Here is a 20,909-nt window from a genome sequence, read left to right as displayed (position 1 = left end):
TGTGAAATGATGCACTGCCTGTGAAGAAAAAATTGCTGATAATAAATTCTGGTACACTGCCAGTCTTAACGCATTTAACACCCATTTTATGTCAAAGAGGAAGCTTTTTTTTTTTTTTTTTTTTTTTAAAGAAAGAGATTTCTAATTACTCTTGCTCCTTCTACACTTAAATACATCCTTAAGTATGCTGCCCTCAAACTCTTAGGGCTCATAGTCCCTGCTGACAGAATTATACAGCTACCCAACTCCATCACACGTCTGAAGAAATAATCTCTTTTACAGAAACGCTAAGCATTTTCTATGCAGATTTAAGGAAGAAGATGCCATGAGGCCATCAATCGCAGCAGGCTGGCTCTGCCCTGGCAACTTTCTGACTGGTTTCCAGCTGCACAGACGGGCAAAGGAGCAAGAGCCGCTGAATCTCTGCCAGCAGCTGCTCAGCAGCAGGGGAGAGTCGGTGGGGGATGGATTTGGAGAAGAGGTAGCTTTGAGGAGGGGAGCTCAGTGGCCTGAAAGCAAGCAACGGCATCGTTCTCTGTTCACAGAATAGACACTCACGGAACAGCAGAAGAAAAGCAGAGTGGTACATAAAACGTAGTGTAAATTTAGCAACATATTATAAATACAAATGAAAAATGTGAACTCAATTACGGAACAATCCCAAACAAATCAGCAGCTGGTAATGCCAATTTCTGTGGGGTTATTGCAATAATAAACAGCACATAATGGTTTAATTATAGAGGCTTTGCGTGATTTCTTTTTAACAAGTATGCAGCTGTGTCAAAGAAACCAGTTTTTGAAGTGCTATGTAAGACGTGTTCAATTCTTTTTGTACTTACTTGGGGATTTTTAAAAATGATATCTTAGAAAATGTAAGTCTATTAACTTAAAAACAGTTCCAGCTACAACACTGAACTATGCTAACCCCCATACTTATATTTCACACTCCACAGAAAACACAAGCACAGCCTGGGCCAAATCTTCATGGAGCACAAATAGGTGCTAATGATTTACATTAACACATAGAAGAGAAAGGTTTACTTTCACATATGCAGATGAGATGTGCTCCAGATCATATGAGAACACATGGGAATTTTAGTATTCATTTCAGTATGCATATGCTCATCCAACATTTTGGACAAAACACAAATCAGAATCTTACTAGACAAGGGTGTGAAAATATTAATGATATCATTGCCTACTTTCATGTCTTTAATGCTCTTCAGATATTACTTTTTCCACATTTCAATCAAAATATTGAACCCTGCAACGTGTGAATGAGGCCAAAAGTGAAGTGCTAAACTGAATTGGTATGTATACAGACACACACACACACACACACATATACATAAGCACACACATTCAGAGAAAGTTACATAAAAAAGAATAATGCCTGGAAACTCCTCTGTCACCTAAGTACAGAGTTTAAATTAGAAGGAAAACTTGTACACAGGTCGTCTCCATTTCTCATTTGTGTAATGAATCACTGGAGTTAGACCAAGCATGCACGGAGCTCAGTTGCTCTTGTGCACAAGAAGAAACCACTTTCACAATCTGATAAATAACAGAGGTTATATCAAAGCTTTAATAAAGCATCGAATACACCTAGTATGCTTGGACCGCTTGTCCACTGATTCAATGCATTTATCTATAAATCACTTCTTGTTAATGTCAAAAATACATTCTGCTTTCACATAACAGCTACATGTACTTAAATAAAGGATGACAGACTGAAGTCCACTACAACAGTTTCCAAGGAAATTCCCAGCCTTTTGAGTCATCAAATTGCTACAAAGTTAAGCGATCATTTTAGTCTTGAGAAGCAGAAGTTGTCCCCAAACTGAAGCCATTTCCTACTTCAATACCACTTGCAGAGCAAGTAAGCAAAGAAATGAGCATTTCTAAAAGTCATGTCCGAGTTAATCATACCTTCTTCCTAAAATGCAGAACCTCTTACACTCCATCCCAGGTAAGCACTGACTTGTGCCTACCATGCTACAACCTGAACTTAAAAGAAGTGTCATTTATGAAACACACCCCCCGCCACCAAATTAATAGACAGACATTTATAACAAGAAAACAAGCGGTCACTGACTGCAGAAAGTGGTTCTGATGAACCATGTAGGGCGTTGTTTTCCATCTCCTTACACTATACTCGCTGCGGTTTCCACCTAAGGCTTTTACTGAGAAGCAGTAATGGTTTATTGACATTTTGGTTTGCAAGGGTTTTGCAGTGGGACTTAACCCAGCTCTTTAGGTACAGTACCAACGCATGTCAGCACTAGTCTAGCGGGAAGGGGCTGGAGGGAAAGGGTTGGAAGTACCTACTGAGGCCAAAGCGGCTGCTAGGAAGGATACGATCAGTGCCAGGAAACAACACAGCACCTTTAATCATTTCTCCCATGATGCACCCTACTGACCACATGTCAACTGAAAACAAAAATGAAATGAAGGTAAACAAGAAAACAGGAACAGAACAACAAATAAATGAGAAGACTTATCGAATCATGCTGTAGCACAGACCCTGCAGCCCACACCGCACAGACCTGCCTTGCGCTCTCTGTAGGTGCTCTTCTGCTCGAGCTTACAAGTTTCATGACAACATAGCAGGTCTGAGAAAAATCGATTCCAATAGTTTTCTTTACCCCAGTGTGGATGAAAGACAATACTATTAAATACAGAAAACCAAGTGAGACCCACAGCTGGCTACTGTGTCATAATACAACTTTGTAATTAAAATTTACCAATTAATTTTGTCTTTTTTAAGTTTTCATTTGCATTCATTACCTAGGTTTATACTGCTTTGTATTGTAAATGAATGCTGGTCTCTGTATTCAATGAGGATATGCAAACTGATTTTCCTTTATCCCTTCAGTTACCAGAGATTCATGCATATTTTCACAAGCTGAACTGCCAGAAGCTACAAAAGGAACTCGGGTCCTTGTGAAGACATATCCACCTCTTATTCAGGGGTATGAATAGAATTTGTTGAGATCATTTGACTCCAGTAATGCTTGCTTTAGAGCCTGTTGGCTCACTTCCATTGAATCTCAGTAGTCCATAATAAGGGCCTTGAGAATCTCATGAGATTTCCATTTGCCATGATAGGAAATGGTGATTTCTGAATAGGACAGCTGAGACACAGAAGCACTAAGCTGTACCTTCTGCACTGAAATTCAGAGCAAACCGGGGGACTGTGTACCTCATACAGAGAAGAGCAGTTCAGCTGGGTCAAACAAAGCTAACCACAATTTACACGGGAACACAAGATGAAAGTCAGACTCCTTATATCCAGTACAGGATTAAGGTGGCCTTTTCCCCCATACCAATACCATGAAACCACATTACCTCTGCTGTCCTTGCTCTATGATAAGTCATAGGGCATGGAAGCAAGAAAAGGGACAGACTGGTCTCTCAGGGCGAGAAACTGTGGGGAAAAAAATGAAAGCATCATGCTGCTTGGTTAAATTTACTCTTATAATTCCATATTGAGCAACAGTTTAAAGTGGATTTGCCTTTGAAGGCAAATGTCCTATCTGTGGAAATCTTTACATGCCTGGGTCTGAGGTTCCCTGTTTCTTTATTTAGCATATGAAAAGCTTCATCACTACACAATAAATAAATCAATAAAAAACCAAATAAATAAATAAAAGGCTACTTGTTTGGAAGCAATAAGCAAACCTAGAGATGCAAATTATTGCTGCTTTCATCACAAGCTAAACGGCATGCAAAATATCAGGAAAAGATAGAGCAAGCAGTTGTTTGTTCATCTGTTATTAATTCCTTTTTATTTTCAGAGGCTGCCTTCTGACATTACTGCTCGACGCTGTGCTCAAGAGCGCACACACAGAAGTTGAACTACTGACTTCCTAAACTGTAAACTGTGTAAAGCAGAGGTGATTATTCTCCTCTACTCCTGAGGTTTTGGGAAGGTTTTTCTCTTTGAAAACTTCCCAAGCAGAAAAAGCAAAGATCAACATCTGAATACAACCAATGTCCAAACAGAAAAAACCTGTGCCTTCTTGACTGTTGCCTCTTTTTCCTCTCCTGAGCCAATGAGAAATAAGTCAAACTGGAACCCAGTTTCACTGCGTGTTTAAGAAAAGTAGTTAGTTGGAGGTTAGGAGTTTCAGCACATACAGCAGCAGCTGTCAGAAGCCCCAGTTAAGGCACTGAGACTCGTGCAAAGCTCCATAAGGGACTGCAGTACAGAGACCTAAGCTTCAATCCTCAGTTTCATTTAGTCCAACATCAATCCAGATGTAGTCTGAGTAATTTCAGTCATACAAGCATCAGAAAAACAAACAAACCACAATCTCTAAACATTTGCACTCAACTCCAAAACACTGAACGTTTACATTTGTTTCAAGATTTTTTCTAAATGTGAGATATTCACAAAGACTGGCAATGCTCCACCAACACGTGGAATATCCCTAAGCTTGAATCAAATGCAGGCTAACTTATAGTCACAGAGACCTCTGCGTGACTCTAGGTAAAATTTCAGTTTAGCAACTACTTGCCTTGATGCTTTAGGATCACATGAAACAGTGTTAAGAAATTAAACCTACAACTTCTCATGACTCTCTGAAGTGAAATTGCTGAGGTTTGGGTAGCCCTTGATGAGAAGCCCCCTCTCCATTAGAATACCCGTGTCCTGGATTACTCAGAGCAGGGGATTTTTAATTCGTTCAAAATCTCTACAAACCAGATATTACTGTACAGAGCTGCTCTGAAATGCATTCTTGAGTGTGAACATATACTTCAAAATACGAGTAAGTTTTCCAAGGACACCAAATGTCTCCCTGGCATAGCCACCTTGAATAAATGCCACCACAAACCACATGCAAGTATTTTCCTCAAGAAAGGAAAATATTTCACTCATACAGCAAATCTTAACCTCTGGGCCACCTCCTGGTTCTGATTCCATGCCAAACAGTTAAGAAATACCCTCTACAGTGATGCTGTCAGGGCCGTCTTGCAAAACATTTGGGGAATGAATCAGTCCTCCACAGGAACCTCCAAAATCTCCCTGGGGTCTTGAACAGAGTTTGGGGAGGCTGAACAGAAGTTGCTCTGTTGCCGCACATGCATGCCCCCCGCCCCCCAAACCCTCCTGTGTCCTGAGGAAGCAGTCTGGTCTGGCTGCTGACACGACCCTTCACAGGGAAGGTGACCAGAAGAGAAGAGAGAGTTGGGATGGAAGAACATTAATAAGACATCTATCCCTCTTTGTGCTTTAGTCTCACATACTTCCTGACCCAAATGAGTGCTTGCTCATCCTTCCAGGTTTCAGATTCCCTTCAGCAAAGGTGCAGAAGGTCAGGAATTGTAGAACTAGCTGAAGATGTTTCTAAATAGAAAGGATCGAAGCTAACCTTCCATGGACACCTCCCTTGTAACTTGGCTGTGGATGCAATTTCCTTTTCTGTTTCTGCAGAAGGCTGCTCCTACCATGCTGGATTAATTGGAAAAAGCATGGGTGTCACTCTGAGATGGAAGACACCATTGCTCTTTTCCTTCTTCATTCCTTCGTAATGGCCCTGCATTCTCCTCCTGCCAAACTGCAGGTTCTCCAGGACTTGACAAAACACAATGAAAGGGAGCCCATAAGGAAAATCTGCAACTGCCCTTGCTAAAACTCCTGCTGAGGTGGCTCTTCAGACCTGCACTCAGCTTCAGTTTTCATTCAGTGAAAATAATGACATTCAAATTAAAATTCATGAAATGCATTGTCATGGGAAACTCTGGAGACCAGAGATGCAGGTGCAGCTGAATGAGCTTTGCTATCTTTCCCAAACTCATAGGCTAGTTCACGCTTTCTCTGCCCAAGAGCATTAGGGAGAATGTCATTCACGTTTGTAATAGCTCCTGTTTTAGTGATGCAGAAATCACCTCTCCTCAAGCTGAAAAGAGATGATCGTGTCCTCAAAACTGACTTGGGAAGACTATGATAGACATATTTATGAAGCAAGTCATGATACCTCATTTTATTTGTGTTAACTGTAGGCCAAAATATTTAGCACGCAATGCTGTTTCCCAATGGCTGAGGTGCAAGCTCTAGTAAAATTTCAAGGCGACTGAGCATGCCTGTCACAACACAGCGAGCTTCTCTCCCCAAATCCTCCTAAAATGGAAAGACACCTTGCTGGATAGGGCCTCCCTTTACCTCCGTCTCTGTTGTTGAGTGCTTCTGCAGATCTACACTGAGGTCTGCTCTGAAGAACCATTTCTAGGCCCTTACTTGAATTTTCAGGAAGAAAAATACAGCAGTCTGTACTGGACACTGTGCCTTGTTTTTACAGGTTTTTCTGTTATTTCTATGCAATAAAAAAAAGACGTGGTTTATAAAAATACTTGGTTATTCTTAGTAATACACGGGTGAAGCTGCTTTTATTCACAAGCTCCAGATAGCACAGCTACAAAGGCTTCAGAATGCCAATGCCAAGGAAAATCTGTGATGCACAGCACTCCTAATGACAATTGTGAAGATGGCTCAAACACTCGAAAAAGATTAAAAGCCTCCCAATCCCACCAAACCCTTCCCTCCCTCAATTCTGTCTAAACCACGGCAAACTCCCCGTTCTGTGACATTTCATATCCCAGGACCTCGCTGAGATACCAAAAACCTTCTCTTCGTGCTTGTATTTATTATGTGCATGGATTTCAACGTTTTAACAAGTGCTCAGCGCAGCGTCAGCTCAATCCATTATGAATTCCTGAGAAACTCTTTTCTTTCACATTTGAAACACCACTTTCCACATGATGTTATTAAAACCTTACTATTTCTCAGTAACAGTAATAGGGTTCCAACGTGTTCGAATATTGCATTATTGACTTCTAATTTACTACCTGCAACTGAAGCTGCAGAACACTGTAGAGTACAGCTACTCTCCTGACAGATTCTAGATGGTCTGAAAGGGAGTTGCCACAATTTTACAAGTGTAATGCTTCAAACCAGCATCTTTCAGCATCTTTTTTTTTTAAAAAAAGAGAGAAATTCATACATTCAGGGTTGGCTCTTAGGTTGCAATGCCAAACAAGTGCTGAAAAACTATTGTTTTTCCTTGGGAACTTGTGCTCCACTGTTCCTTTCAGAACAGCAGAGCTTGCAGAAGGACTGGAAGGGACGTCACAGGATATTAAGAGGCACCTGTACATTAAGAAAAGGCCATGGCAATCCTGAGATGCAAGCTCAAGAATGAGTGGAAGCATGAGGAATGACTCATGCCATTCCCTGTCTCCCATCTTCTTTTGAATATAACTATATAAAAAAATCATTGCAGTAAGAGATTCTACAGAGAATCTTGCCAAGGAATGTGAAACACACTACGCTGCATCTAACAGACAGTAACATTTAAAACATGTTTTGCAGATCCTGCAGTTGCTAGCTTCAGACCCTCCTTTTAGCTTAATTTAAATTTTGACTTTGAAGTATCTCTTCCTAGGTTTAGAGTATTTGAGTGCACTCGTTTTACCTCTTCCAGCAGGACTCCCGCAGGTAGTCTCTCCTGCTACAATATGAAGAGATTAGCATATCATTTAAGTATACTTATATATTTTCATATAAGACAAATGATGTGTGATTTTGAGTGTGTTCCAGTCCTCTACTTTGATCCCGACCAAATATGTCTAAAATACCTCTTTTGTCTAAAAGTTCTAACTTCTCTGCTCAACTGTACCAGTGAAACTCAGCTCAAATTAGTGAAGTTGCCATGAAGCAAGAGCTGATTAATGACATGGGGGGGGGGGGGGAAGAGACATTTGAGACCATCGGATTTTCCTAAGTGCCTGAAAAGGCAACTAACTTGCCTTGTCTGAAATTCGTATGAGGCAGTAGTAGGTGTAGCACATATCTACACCTCAACGCTTGGCCACTTTTGAAACTGCATGTTCAGATCCATGCTGAAAACCTTTAAGGTGGAGTGTTGGGAAACGAGCAATGGATCATCCTCATTGTAGCAGCTGGGATACACTCCAAATGCCACGCAGATCACAGGCAGCATGGAGCTCTTATACTAAGTGCAAATTGCACTATAAACTGTTAAAGTGTACATATCTGAATTAAAAACGAACGAGAAGAATGGCAACAGCCAAGTAGTCTTCACAGCTATACTGAAGTCTCTTTGAGACAGACCTCGTTTCATATGAGCAAACTTGCCCCAATAAAATTATCATAATTCAAACTTTTGGTATATTGCTATATTCTCAGAAAAATCCTGAGTCCAAAACCAAATACCATATACCCAGGGAGGAATCGTCCAGCTGAACAAAATCCAAACTTAACCATCAATGCCATCCTAGCTAACAGACACTTAAGCAGCAGGTTAACACGTACCAGCTGATTCAACTTGGAGAGCCAGGCCAGCCATTCTTAATAGTCTCTTTTAAATAATCCTGATGCTAATTGTTGTTCTTGGGTTTTGCTTTTTTTTTTTTTTTAAAGACAAAGTGAGTCTTAAGAAAATACTACTGGGAACATGAAAAACTGCACTAAACAAAAGTGCAGATGTTTTATTATACCAAAGTTTAAGAAAACCACCAACATGCACTCAAAACACTAGGATTATCCCCACTAATAAATGCAGATCATATTTCAAATGCAAAGACAAAGTCTGCTAATGAGTGATGGAAAGGCAACATCTTTTCCTAAAAGACTTTCTTGATTCAAAATTTTTTCCCTAAGGCAAGCAATTTTTTTTCTATATAGATTCCTGGGAAAATACAATAGAATACTCTCTGTCAGATGTCAGAGAGCATCTCTTAATCCCATCACTCTCAAAGACAGCTGACGAACAAAAGAATTTTTGAATATCTGGCCACAGAAAACATTAACTTCATCTGTTAATGCTGACTTCTCTTCACAATCCATTCTGGATGTTCATAGCTACATAGAATAAGTTTAGATTTTTTTCTCTCTTGCTATCTGAATGCTATTTTCTCTTTTGACTGTCTCAGACTCTAAGCTATTTGCAGTAGGAATTCTGTTTTCCATACTCACCACTGTAATCCAGGCCTAGCCAAACTTAAGACACTTGGCTGTTATCACAATATATTTCTATGACTAAATCACTCTTTCCCCTTTGATCTGCTGAAGGACTCACACATGAACTTGCTAGAGTACCATCCTTTACCCACCTCCCCAGTACGGAAAAGAAACACTCTTTGATTGCTTTATTTCCCCACTAAGTCATGTGTGCCCGTGGGACGTCACTGTGGCCTCAGCAGATCTTAACAAATCTATCTCACTTGAAAGCATTTAGACCATTTTAAGTTTTCCTTTCTCTTAAAAAAAAACAAAAAAAAAACCCCAAAACCAAACCATAAAACCTACACAGAAATACATTTCCAATCCTTAAACTGAAATCTTATGAGATTTTGAAGCCATTATTAGCTAGAGCTGAACACAGCTTTGGGGAAAGTCCTGGAGTTTTCCAACGTATTTCCAATGACATCCACAAGTTTGGGCAGTTTTTAGTTGCTCACACTCTTTCTGATTTAACTGAGACAAGAGTGGAACAAGCATCACAGAAACACAGTGCAAGAAAATCAGAACTGCTCTACAAAAGCTTACTAGAATTTGCCAGGAATAATTTGGTCTGTAAATCTATCTGGAAATCAATCAAAAGGTGGATTTCTTCTCATGAGGGTCTGACTTCTGACAAAGAAGTCTCCCTGACAGCATTTTGAAATGTCTGCTTTAGGTGAGTAACAAGGAACAAAAGTATCTGCTATGCAATTTCCACCCAGCACTCTGCAGGGGGCTGGAGGGTGTTCGCATTTTCCTGAAAACCAGCTGGCTCATCGCAAACTGACAGCACTTGAATGGACCAGTCCTCTAGCCCTGCTGTACCTTAAGTGCCCTAGGCCAATTAGATTAAATACCTCAGCAATATTCACAGAGCAATCATTTTCAAGTACTGTTTGGCTTTTTGCTAATGGAAATAGCAGTTAATTGAACTGAGAGCATTTTAATAAAGTTAAGAAACATACGCATTTTTTGTAAAATGCATAACTTACATTTATACTAACTGGGCCAGTTGTTATATACTGGTACCTGTAATCTATACAGATTTAAGAGCTTTCTTACAGTAACTTAGAGAGAGTTTCATGTTTATGTAGATGAGATGATCTGAAATTGATCTTCTCCATGTTTTAACTTCCATGAAGACTTTAAAAATGAAATTTCATTTAAAGTCAGCAACACCTAAGTGCAACGGTAACTCAGTGCAATGCTTTAGTTAAGATTAACTTTTAAAAATTTTTCTGTCCATAAAAGTTGGCAGCAGCTGCGAAATTTTTCTTAGATGTATACTGTACCACACATGAAAGTTCTTACTCCAGGCTAGAAACGAGTAAGCTCCCTATATTGAAAGCAAGTGCACACAGTAGACATTATTCTGAATAATTAAAAAGAATTGAAATTTTTAGTTTCTATACAGACTTGCCTCTTTCAGCTAGAAAACCCACTACTGGAAGGCCTTAAGTAGCCCAAGGGAAGCTTTATTGTAATGTCGTTCTGTGAAGTTTACCTGCAGCTGCATAAATGCTTCTCCAGCTGTTCAGAGGCAGGGGAAATAATGCAGACCCATACACAAACCCGTCTTTCTAACACTGAAAATTCTTATTCATGGGGTCAAATGGGTTAACAAATGAGAGTTGACTTGGAAATGAATGTACAGATTCCATTTTTTTCTTTTTTTTTTTCTTTTTTAAACTTCCAACTCACCTGAGTAAACCCACCACTAAAACGTGGTAGCAGTTGTGACCCAGCCCACATACACTGCATTTCAGGGTATGGGATTTCCGATGATTTAAGTAGTAGGACTATCCCACAATTTACACAACGTCTTCTGCATATGTTCAAAAATTCAGTTGTTATTTTTAACTGATACTGAAATGTTAAAAGGTATTTTAAAAATATTCTGTTGCTATCCCTGAATAAGACACTGTCATAAGAGATTATTGTCACAGGCAGACAGAAACAAGATAATACTCATATTTGAATGATTTTTTTAAAAGCTAGGTTGTTTAAATTATATAGCATTTGTTTTTTCTGGAAACAGGAGAAAGAACATGAGTCTTAAGTATCATTTGTTGTTGAAAAAGGAGAGCAATGCACTAACCACAGTGCTACGTTTTTATACTGAAATAGCTTTTTTTCTGTATTCTGGTTGCTTATCAGCTACAAACTCAATCAGACTTCTCTCCAAATAGATTAAATGGAAACATCCTCCCTATTTACAGCTGAACATCAAGTATATTATAGATCATTTAGTTTGTACATCAAAAAAACGAGGAAAAGAGACAGTATTTGGAGGAAGAGTTATCATGGTGTTTCTGAGGTGTTGTTACCACTGAAACACAGCATAACTATCACACTGAATTACAGGTCTCATGATGCTCTGCACATTCAGACTACAACAGAAGGTGGGTGTGCAGCCTGCTCCACATGTTGCAGGAAAAGCTCAGCATGGAGTGACATCTCAAAGCCATCCCCTAATAATAAAAAACACCATTCTTATTCCACTAACAATAAAACCCACCATTCTTACTTCATTGTTGTGGTTTGCATCTGATAACTTTCCAGTCCATATTCCTATAAGACTGGAAGCCAGTACAATGTTGCTGTGGCCCCCTCAGCAAACAGGAGGTACCTACAGTTTCCCCATCTACCTGTTAGTAAAGTATAACTGCATCTTCACCTGGCTACTGGGCAGAGCTCCGTTTTCAGAGAAAGCCGACAGAGCTGTGAAAATAGGACAGGCAGGACCTAACTCTGACAAACACTACGGGAATCACTCAAGAGCCAGCAAAAAAATAATGACTTCCATAACTACACATCTGTAAAAGCTGGGTTTTCTCCACACCAACTGCCAGTGCCTGCTGATGCCAGATTTTTATCTTTCTGCCAACCTGCTGAAAATAATATGCCTTTTTGATTCTGAAAGTGGAAAACATGTTATGTTGCTGCATTTTATTCTGATGGGCAAAATACACACTACTTACACTTCCCAGCCATTGCGGGCAGGTTGCCTGGCTTAGCGTGTGATCAACCAAAGGCTAAGTAGACACCTCCCCTTTTGTTTTCATTTTCTAGTATTCCTTTCACCGCCATGGAAGTGGTAAAAATAATATCACCCAAGACGAGAAGAACAAGATGGGAGGGAAATACAGTTTAACTAACGACACAGACCTCATGCAAGTAAAGGAAAGTCCATTTTTAAATCAAGAGAATCTGATTTCAGGCCAATTTGGAAACCATAACAGATAAACGGTTGCCTTAGACTGGGCGAGTCAAATTCTTCATTTTGTTTTAAAGAAAAAAAAATATGTTGTATTGACTCAACTCTGAGGCCATACAGCATTGAGATGAATCCAAATCCATGATGCATTAGCAAGCAAAAGATTATGATGTCACCACAAATGTTATGAAGTCACTATTTCCAAAACATAAAAGCAGAAAAACAGATTTACAGGAACGAGATGGGCCAAGTTAGGATTCTTTTCTTTTTTTTCTTATTTTTCCTTTGAAGAATAATAAGTAAAGCTATCCAATTTGCAGTCATAACGCTTGTTTTCTATATTGCTAATTAGTATGACATAAAGACTACATAAAATTGAATGATTACAGGTTTTAAAATAAAGTAACTTATTTGACTGAAATAATTCGGTGCATCTGTTTTTCATTTTCAATTTTGTTCATATCAGTAGTGCGCTATTTTCATTTACTCGTACCTCTGGGATTCAACTTTTTGCTTCTATCTTTACAGTCCTGGTATAGTCATTATATGGTAAAAGGGATGGGGTGAAGGAGAGGAACAAATAATAGGTGAAGCTGCAGCAAATGGCACAAGGATACAGTCCCTTCCTGGAAAGAGGATTTTGTGGCGAACCATTTCTCCCATAATGCATCCCACAGACCATATATCCACTAGAACAGCAGAGACAGGGAAGTGAAGAAGGAGGGAAAAAAAAGCAAAGTTAACTACGACATTTCACTCCTAAAGGAGGGGAAAAAGAGCAGGTTGATCAGAACAGTATAGTTTGTTTTGTGGTTTTGTTGGGGTTTTTTTCATGTCTCAACAAAAGCTAAAATAAATAAATAAAAGCTGTGTCAGTCAGCTCAACGGTAGTTAGTAACAATGGTGGAAGAAGTTTAAAATCAACATTTTTGGGAAAAGGCCCACAGCTAGCAAGTAAAGATCAAGTAACAACTGCACAGACCCATGGTATTCACTGAGTTTATGGTGAAAAAACAACTTTTTTTTTTTTTAAAGAAAAAAACAAAAGCAAAAAAAACCCCGAAACCTGACAATGATCATCTGGAATAAATCCTATTTGCAGCCAGGCAGTTTCTAGGCTTTGTCTTGCAGGCCTGAGTCTCTCTGCAGCAGTACACAAGAGGTTCCAAATGGAACTGCTCACACCAGTAAAGGCCTTAGAGACCACTCCCTTAAGGGTTATTTAAAACTCCTGCTTCAGGATCTATACCTAGGTCCTATCTATAGGTAGCTCTCTGTATGTATCTGCTCTGTACCTACATACTGACTGGAAAGAACTGGAGAGTGTAACCTGTGTGGACTCTGCTTTTTATTGCATAGGTACTCAAAATAAATGCTAAAACAAATGCTTTGCAGGACAAGTACCAACAAGACTAAGAGCATTTCTCATCTTCCTGATCCTGCCTTCAGCTTTTAGATGCAATATGGATAGTTATGTTATCTGCTGGACCCGCGTGGTGGGTTTTTTTTTTGCCCTTTTAGTCTTACAAGAAAAAAGGCTAGCTAGCTAGTGACACAGTATGCACAGAAAGAAAAGACCTGTATTGCATGCGAAGGGGAAAAAACTGCTTTCAAATGCTTTAAAAGACTACGTTGGTTCTCAATTTTGAATCCTCAGTTTGTAGTCATGTTTGACCTACACAACCAGTTTCTCCTCTTTTTCTTCCCCCTTTTTATCCTTCAAAAGCAATCCAAAACAAACCAAAGAAACAAACAAACAACTCATTTCTTGGTAAAACAAAATAAAGGTGAAATGTTCCATTTGGGAAAAGGAGGGTACAGGTATCAGGGGCATGGGACAGCAAGAGCATGCCTGAGGCAGTGGCAGAGTTTTCTTCATAGTGACAGTTTTGGGACCTTCCACAGAAGTGCAGCAAACTGGTTATAATTATGCATCTTTAGCCAACCAAGTGCAGAAAGAAAATGAAAGCAGTGAACAGTCCTTATACAGGCAGTGTACATAGTAAGAGGAAAAAATAAAAAAGTAAGGGAGCTTCAGTAATGTGGCGGCATAGGCCAGAGCAGGGAAGCAAAGAATAACCCTTTCTGTTGACTTCCTTGGGAGGTGGATCAGAGCCTCCAAGCACACCGGCTCCTCAGACAGCTGACCTTCATTTTCAAATATTTTGTTTTCTTTCTCTGTTTACTTTATTTTCGCTTTGTACAAGTAAGACGAGATCATTCACCTTGAGCCAGATTCATTGCCCAGGGAAGTCAAAGGAAGTCTCTGTGTTAACTTCAGTGGGCATTTGATCAGGACCTTCGGATGTGGCAAACATTCTTAGTACCTTCCCAGCTGTGTGCGTCATCGCAAAAGTGTGTCTAACTTTTTCTTGGTGCGATTTTAATCATGTGAAAAGCAAGTGCTTTCTCTGTCCTTTCAGGGACAGCAACAACAACAATGGTAATCATCTACTAAATGTCTGGAGAGAAAAAAAAATGCAAAATAATTCATTTCACAATAGAAGGAACTCTGGATGTTGACTCAGGAATTATCTAGAGCGTGCTGAGCCTAGATCAAATTTCTGATGGCACTTACCAAAAATATCAATTACAAAATACTTTAAGGAAGATTATTCTTTTTTTTTTAGAAATGATTCTGTACACCTAGACTCTGCTTAATAATTCTCTACTTTTTAGACTTTCATATTAAAATGTGTACTGTAAATTCATGAACATTACAAATAATTCATGCAGAGACTCGCTAATTTTGGAAGAGGTTGTGTGAGCATGCCTTTATTCTTGCTTAAGTCATGGAATCAGCTCCCAAAATCAGTTTCACTGCCCTTTACAGGATGCAGCTGGCTGTTAGGAAAAGTTCTCCCACAGGTTAGCTAACCTCTTCAATGTAAATTAAGTAGGAAACTTTTTAATAAATTCCTGGTTTTGGCATTTGCTCTATTTGTCATCAAAAAGTCTCCTTGTCAAACAGCCAAGTGGTAGTTTTTGACAGCAGAATCTGAGTCATAGCAGATTTTTCTCCACTATATGTTTCATCCCCTCCTTTCCTGCCTGGTCTACCTGGCACTCAGATGCAATTCTCAGTTTTGTTACAAAATGAGAATCACTTATAAAGTTTTCCCATCATCCCCTGCAAAATGTGAATTCTTCCTTACTTGCTTCTCTATAGTCAGCACCCCCTGCCTGCTTTTCACAATCTTTCCAGGGACCAAGAGGTATCCAGATCCCTCACAGACTGTTCAGAGCAAAATCCTATTTACATCTAGGGAGATTACATACAAATTAGATGCATGGTTTTTTTAGCTTCAGCTTTTTCCTCTTCTCTCCAACTCTACTTTCCATTAAACAAAAGACTCAGACTGAAAAATTCATACCTAGATCTTGACCACATAAAACCTGTCAGTGAAACCTGGGACTTTAGTTAAACCTACCACAAAGACAGAAACCATTCCTGAAATTCAGTTCTAACTCTGGATTTGGAGACATTCTGGAAGGGCTAGGATTCCCTGTTTCAGCTTGTACCTCTTCTTCTTCCCTCAAACAATTCAGAGACCCAGACTTAAATTTAAAACACATCACTCATTCAGCAATTCCAGTGGTTCCCACACTATTTCACAGCCACAGAAGCCAAAGACATTCTGGTCAGAAAGAGCTAATTGTATTTGTTAAGTTCAACCATAACTAAGAACAAGTTTCTCATTACTCTGCAATCCACACTTATAAATTCACCAGCACTGCATCCCAAATACATTCTGTAGCTGCAGTACACAACAGTGAGAAACTGCTCTAAATGACCTGCCTTTTAAATTCAAGATGTCATTTCCCATTATGTTTTCTTTTTCTTTTTCTCCTTCTGGTGCCCCTTACAATTGTAGAGGCAGACCTGACACTTCAGGTCGCACTGTGCTTGCTATGAAGTTGCAGCCCTACCGTTCTCCTTGTAGCCCATTCCCAAGATGACCTCTGGTGCTCTGTAGTAACGTGTCACCACATATGGAGTCATCATGAAGCTAGTGCCCGCAGTCCTGGCCAGTCCAAAATCCAAAATCTTCAACGTGCAGTCAGATTTTACCACAATATTACTTGGTTTTAAATCCTGCAAAAGATAGTGAAAAGACGTATGACTGTCCTTCATAAAGCCAGGCACAGCTGTGATATGGACTGATATTTTAGGTCACCCTTCAGATATTCTTTTAACTCTTCTGACACTTACAGTGGCTATCAGAAATACTTGCAAACACACAGCAAAATCTTGCTACTGTTTCTTTAGCAAACTCTTCTGGAAGATGGTCTAACTTGGCATACTGTGGGGCTTTACGTGGATAGCAGGAGCCTACTAGTGTTAAATTAATTGCATTTAGCAGTTCAAGAAACTAGGATTAGTATTAGAGTACCATTTTGAGTGTATTTTTTGTTTAATGCTGTGAGCCTAATAGATTCATTCCAACTGTACGTGTGGAGATACCTTAATGCTTCATTTATAATAATTCAGCTCATCCTTTGCTGGATGACTATCTGGAAGCCAAATCTATCATCCTTTGCTAAACATACGACATGCCAAGAAAGGAGATCTTTGTACACTGTAAAGCAACATCCACTTAGTAACCCGTTTTATCAGCCTTTCTTTTCTTCCTTTCATAATGGAAGGGAAATATTTTTGGATTTTTTTTTCAGCTGGAAATCCCAAATTAGTAAAAGCACATTTCAATAAAGAAGTTAACTCAGAATATTTTCAATCCATTCAGAATTGCCTCCTGCTCACAGTCACATGAACCATTCCCTCTGTTGTCAACAATCACACATAGCGCTACCTCTGGCATTCAGCAAAATGAGAGGATGCATTTAATATAGCCTTAACAGGATTTTAATTTGTTTTAGCACACATAAGTGATGGCAAATGCCACCATATGCCCTGACCTCCGCGGACCCTGATCAAGCAATACTTGGACCACACTAGAGCATCAACTCCAAGTGTCTGAATGTCATACGTGGTAGATGTAGCCAGCTACATTTTCAGGAGAAATAACATTTATCTACACATTTCAGAGATCATAATCACTTTGATGATTTCCAGTGCTTATTATTTGGGTTTTTGGTTTTTTTTTTTTAATAATCACTTTACCTTTTTGTCTGATTAAGTTCACAAACAATTTCATTCCTAAGACAAGCATGAAGCTACTCTGCTAAGGAGATGGACTATGACTCATAAGTTTATAGTCATTTTACTGGGAGGCAGGGCTTTGATCCACAGTATACAAGAAACTCAAGTGGTTTCTAAACTCTTCATGATGATGTCATATGCTGCCTTAAGTTTTAAACCAAAGGCCCCTTACCCTGTGAATAATTCCTGCAGAGTGAAGATGCTTGATACCACAGAGCATTTGGTACAGTAGATAAGACATTCGCTCATGGTCTAGCTCCATCTGAATGACCTGGCATAGATTGGCATCCATTAACTCCATTACCAGGTAACTGAATGAAAAAGCAAAGTCATAGTGTTATTGTCTGTGTTGAAGACACAGCATCATCTCAAATAAGTAACAATGCCTTTTCTTGCTTCAAAATTCACTTTATTTCTGGTGACTGGGAGTAACAGAGCTGCAGACTGGGCCCACTCATAATGGTACCATTGTGGTGTTTGCTTCTCACTGCACCACCTCACTGCAGAGACACCATTCTTTTAGCGTCCCAGCAAACCAGGTGGGTTGCTGGCCCTTTCTTGGTGCATCCCCCACAACAGAGACTGTACCCTACATGGGCAAATGGGCAGCACGGCACTGAAATGTGCAGAAAACAGAAGAGCTGCAAGCACCAAATGACACGGCTGCTTGGCCTTTGACCATTATGAGGGATGGCTACTGCAGTACACGTAGGAATTGGAGAGTCCTAGAGATGTCTGAGAGGCTAAAATTTCCATCCCTATGCAAAATGCCTCCAGAAAACCTCCTAAGATTGCATGACTTCACACAATTCTCCTTACAACTAATTGGTCTTGTGCTGCTGATAAATAAGCTTCACTAACAACCTCAGCAGGACGTTAACCCAATCCCCTTTAGCGGTAAACACATCAGCTCATTTCTTATGAGACATCTCACAAGCACAGCTGATTCATAACTGTAACATTACATTAAAGCACACTCAAACTTTGGGGAAAACACTAGCTCTCCGTTTCAATGTGAGCTGCACACCTTGTCTTCTCTCCAGCACTAGTTACCTCCCCTGCTCTGCACAAGTCTGCAGTGACAACATTATGTGGAAATTCCATATACTAAAACCGGAACAGTAGTCGCCTGACTTCAGCCATTGCTATCTGTCTGTTACCACTGCTGATATGAGAGTACAGAATGGGAATACATTTCCATACAAAGTATACAGAATATGGGAAAGACTGAAAGATAAAAGGAGTACAACAATATAAAGCACTGAATATTTAAAATTTCATTCAGGGTAGGTTCATACTATGCACAGTAGTGCTTGTGCCATATGGCAATGTTCAGTGGAGATGCTCGTTGTCCTCTACACCTAGCACTAATTCCCCAGGCAAGTAATTTTATGCAGTCAAAGGTTATATCAAAACAAATATGAAATGAAGAAACGTTTCAAATCAGTCTTTTTTATGGGAAATTATTTCAGAATGAAGTGCCACATTTCAAAACCTCACACGTGTCAGGGAGTCACATAACAACCATCATTTCCCAAGCAAACTAATAACACAAAAGCAGGCCCCTTTAACTACTCATACCCCTTCCTCTGCACGTGAAGGCAAACGTAAACACGCTAATCCTCTCAAGAAAAGCCACCAGCAGGCTTTGCACACTATTACAGTGCCGAGGAAACCTGGTATTTGGCACCTTGTAAGTGTCAAAAGTGCTCTCAATATGGGAATGCAGAATATCTGTCTACCCACAGTGTAGACTACACATGACCTTTGTTAGAGGGGCTTATAACTTCTGTAGTTTGCTGAGTTATTGCATTCAAGGTACACTATAATGCCACACACATCTCTCAAGCTTTAGTTTAATTACTGCCTGTGTTACTTACACATCCTGGAACTCCTCCAGAGATTTCTGTGGTGTGAAGACATTTAATAAACTGATAATCTGAAAAGCAAAGTAAGACAAAATGATGAAGAGAAGTGATAAACATAAGCAGTTGAACCCATTTTGAAGCGTGTGTTAAAGGATAAACTCTGTTTTTTCTCTGCTCAATTTATACTAACACTTCTCACTTTATGGATCAATAAAAAGACAGCAACATTCAAAATAAAATACCGCGGATCTCTAAGATTTCTTCTAGGTGCACTTGAAATGGTTTCTGAGAGAAGGATTAGTGGTGACCAGTGACAAACCAAAATGCTAAGAGTGAAACAGTACTCTGAATTTTGAAGTTACAGGTTCAAAGACCAACTTCAGCTCAACTGAACATAGCAGTCCTTGTGCTACAGCCAGAAATTTCTTATATATGAAGAATGCTCATCTGAGGGGACAAATAATCAAGGACCATCTTACTAAAAATAAGCAGAAGAACTTCCTCTTTCTGACATGGCCTCAATTCCTTTGAGGGGACATATGCACATACACTGACACAACTTTCATCGTGAGAGGTACCACTTTTTAGTAGAAGCACTTTAAAATGTGCATTCTGAGCAAAAACATCTTGCATATTGCAACTCCTTTTTAACTTTTTTTTTTTTATAAACTGGGCTGGGCTGTTGAAAGACACTGATAAGAATGTGTGAAACAGGATAGAGGAAAAACGTGACCTCGGGGATCTGAATTTCCCATGCTTTCCTTTTGTGTGGGCAACAGAGGTAGAAGATATCAGTATGGCCGCTATGAAGACACCTGAATGTCTCCCTCCCTGCCTCCATCACCTCTCTAGGCTTTCTAACAGGAATGATCCAATATTCTTTCTGTCTACTCCACATATTCTGACTGATTCTTGCCTCTGCACAGGTGCCTTTACAATCCTCTCCTTCCTTTGCACTTCTCTGTACAGACAGATTAAAACTCTGACTCAACCAGTGTGGTGCTGTTATTAGCTCTTATGCAGCATTTTAAAAATTGTATATTTAAAATTAATACTGCTCCTGCTGCCCTTTGCTTATTCCAGTCCATTAAAAACATGAAGTGAGAATGCATCATTCTCCCACCTCCAGGGAGAACTACTCACTCATCCCTGGATTTTCAAAGCCCTGTGCATTGGTCTGACTGAAGGTAGTTTTCATCCAAGTCAACAGGGAAGAGACAGGTACGGTCCTGATCAACACAGTAGAAATGTAAGGATAAGTCAATGCCCAGAACTGGGGTAGAGGACACTATAGGTGACAAGTCCTGCTTTTTGCGATTTTAGGGTCAGTTCTCTTTATTTCCATGTGAATTTGTCATTGAGAACAAGTGTCAAATCGCACCTTACATCATGCTTTTCAAGCTCATTGATGCTTTGCATAAGGAGAAAGAGTCATTGCAGGATCTGAGGCAACATCTGAGTAAACATGTAGCAAACTGAAAAATTCACTCGTAATGAAAAGGAAGAGGCACACAGGTATGGCACCAAGCCACGGCAGAAACTGAGGAACTGTAGGAAAATTAAATACTTGGGAGATCCCTTGACAATGCAATGGGGCAATCCTACATATCTCGCTACAAAAAACCAAGCTTATGCAGT

At 39.7% G+C, this 20,909-nt stretch overlaps 1 protein-coding gene across 8 annotated transcripts in view; it reads right to left on the bottom strand.

The window, feature by feature from the left end:
* The window catches only part of MAPK10 (mitogen-activated protein kinase 10), a 182,693-nt gene that overhangs the window by 48,235 nt on the left and 113,549 nt on the right, over window positions 1-20,909 (bottom strand). For all 8 annotated transcript variants that reach the window (XM_087736053.1, XM_087736058.1, XM_087736052.1 and 5 more), the window contains 4 exons: window positions 19,284-19,342; window positions 17,576-17,714; window positions 16,173-16,338; window positions 12,860-12,931 (listed from right to left, as the gene is read on the bottom strand). In XM_087736053.1, the coding sequence (XP_087592179.1) occupies window positions 12,860-12,931; window positions 16,173-16,338; window positions 17,576-17,714; window positions 19,284-19,342 (436 nt within the window). The remainder of the gene's footprint in view (window positions 1-12,859; window positions 12,932-16,172; window positions 16,339-17,575; window positions 17,715-19,283; window positions 19,343-20,909) is intronic.

Source organism: Nipponia nippon, unplaced genomic scaffold, assembly GCF_047370975.1.
Source record: "Nipponia nippon isolate SJK-2023a ecotype South Korea unplaced genomic scaffold, ASM4737097v1 scaffold_6, whole genome shotgun sequence".
Lineage (NCBI taxonomy): Eukaryota > Metazoa > Chordata > Aves > Pelecaniformes > Threskiornithidae > Nipponia > Nipponia nippon.
This window is presented reverse-complemented; position numbering and strand designations above follow the sequence as displayed.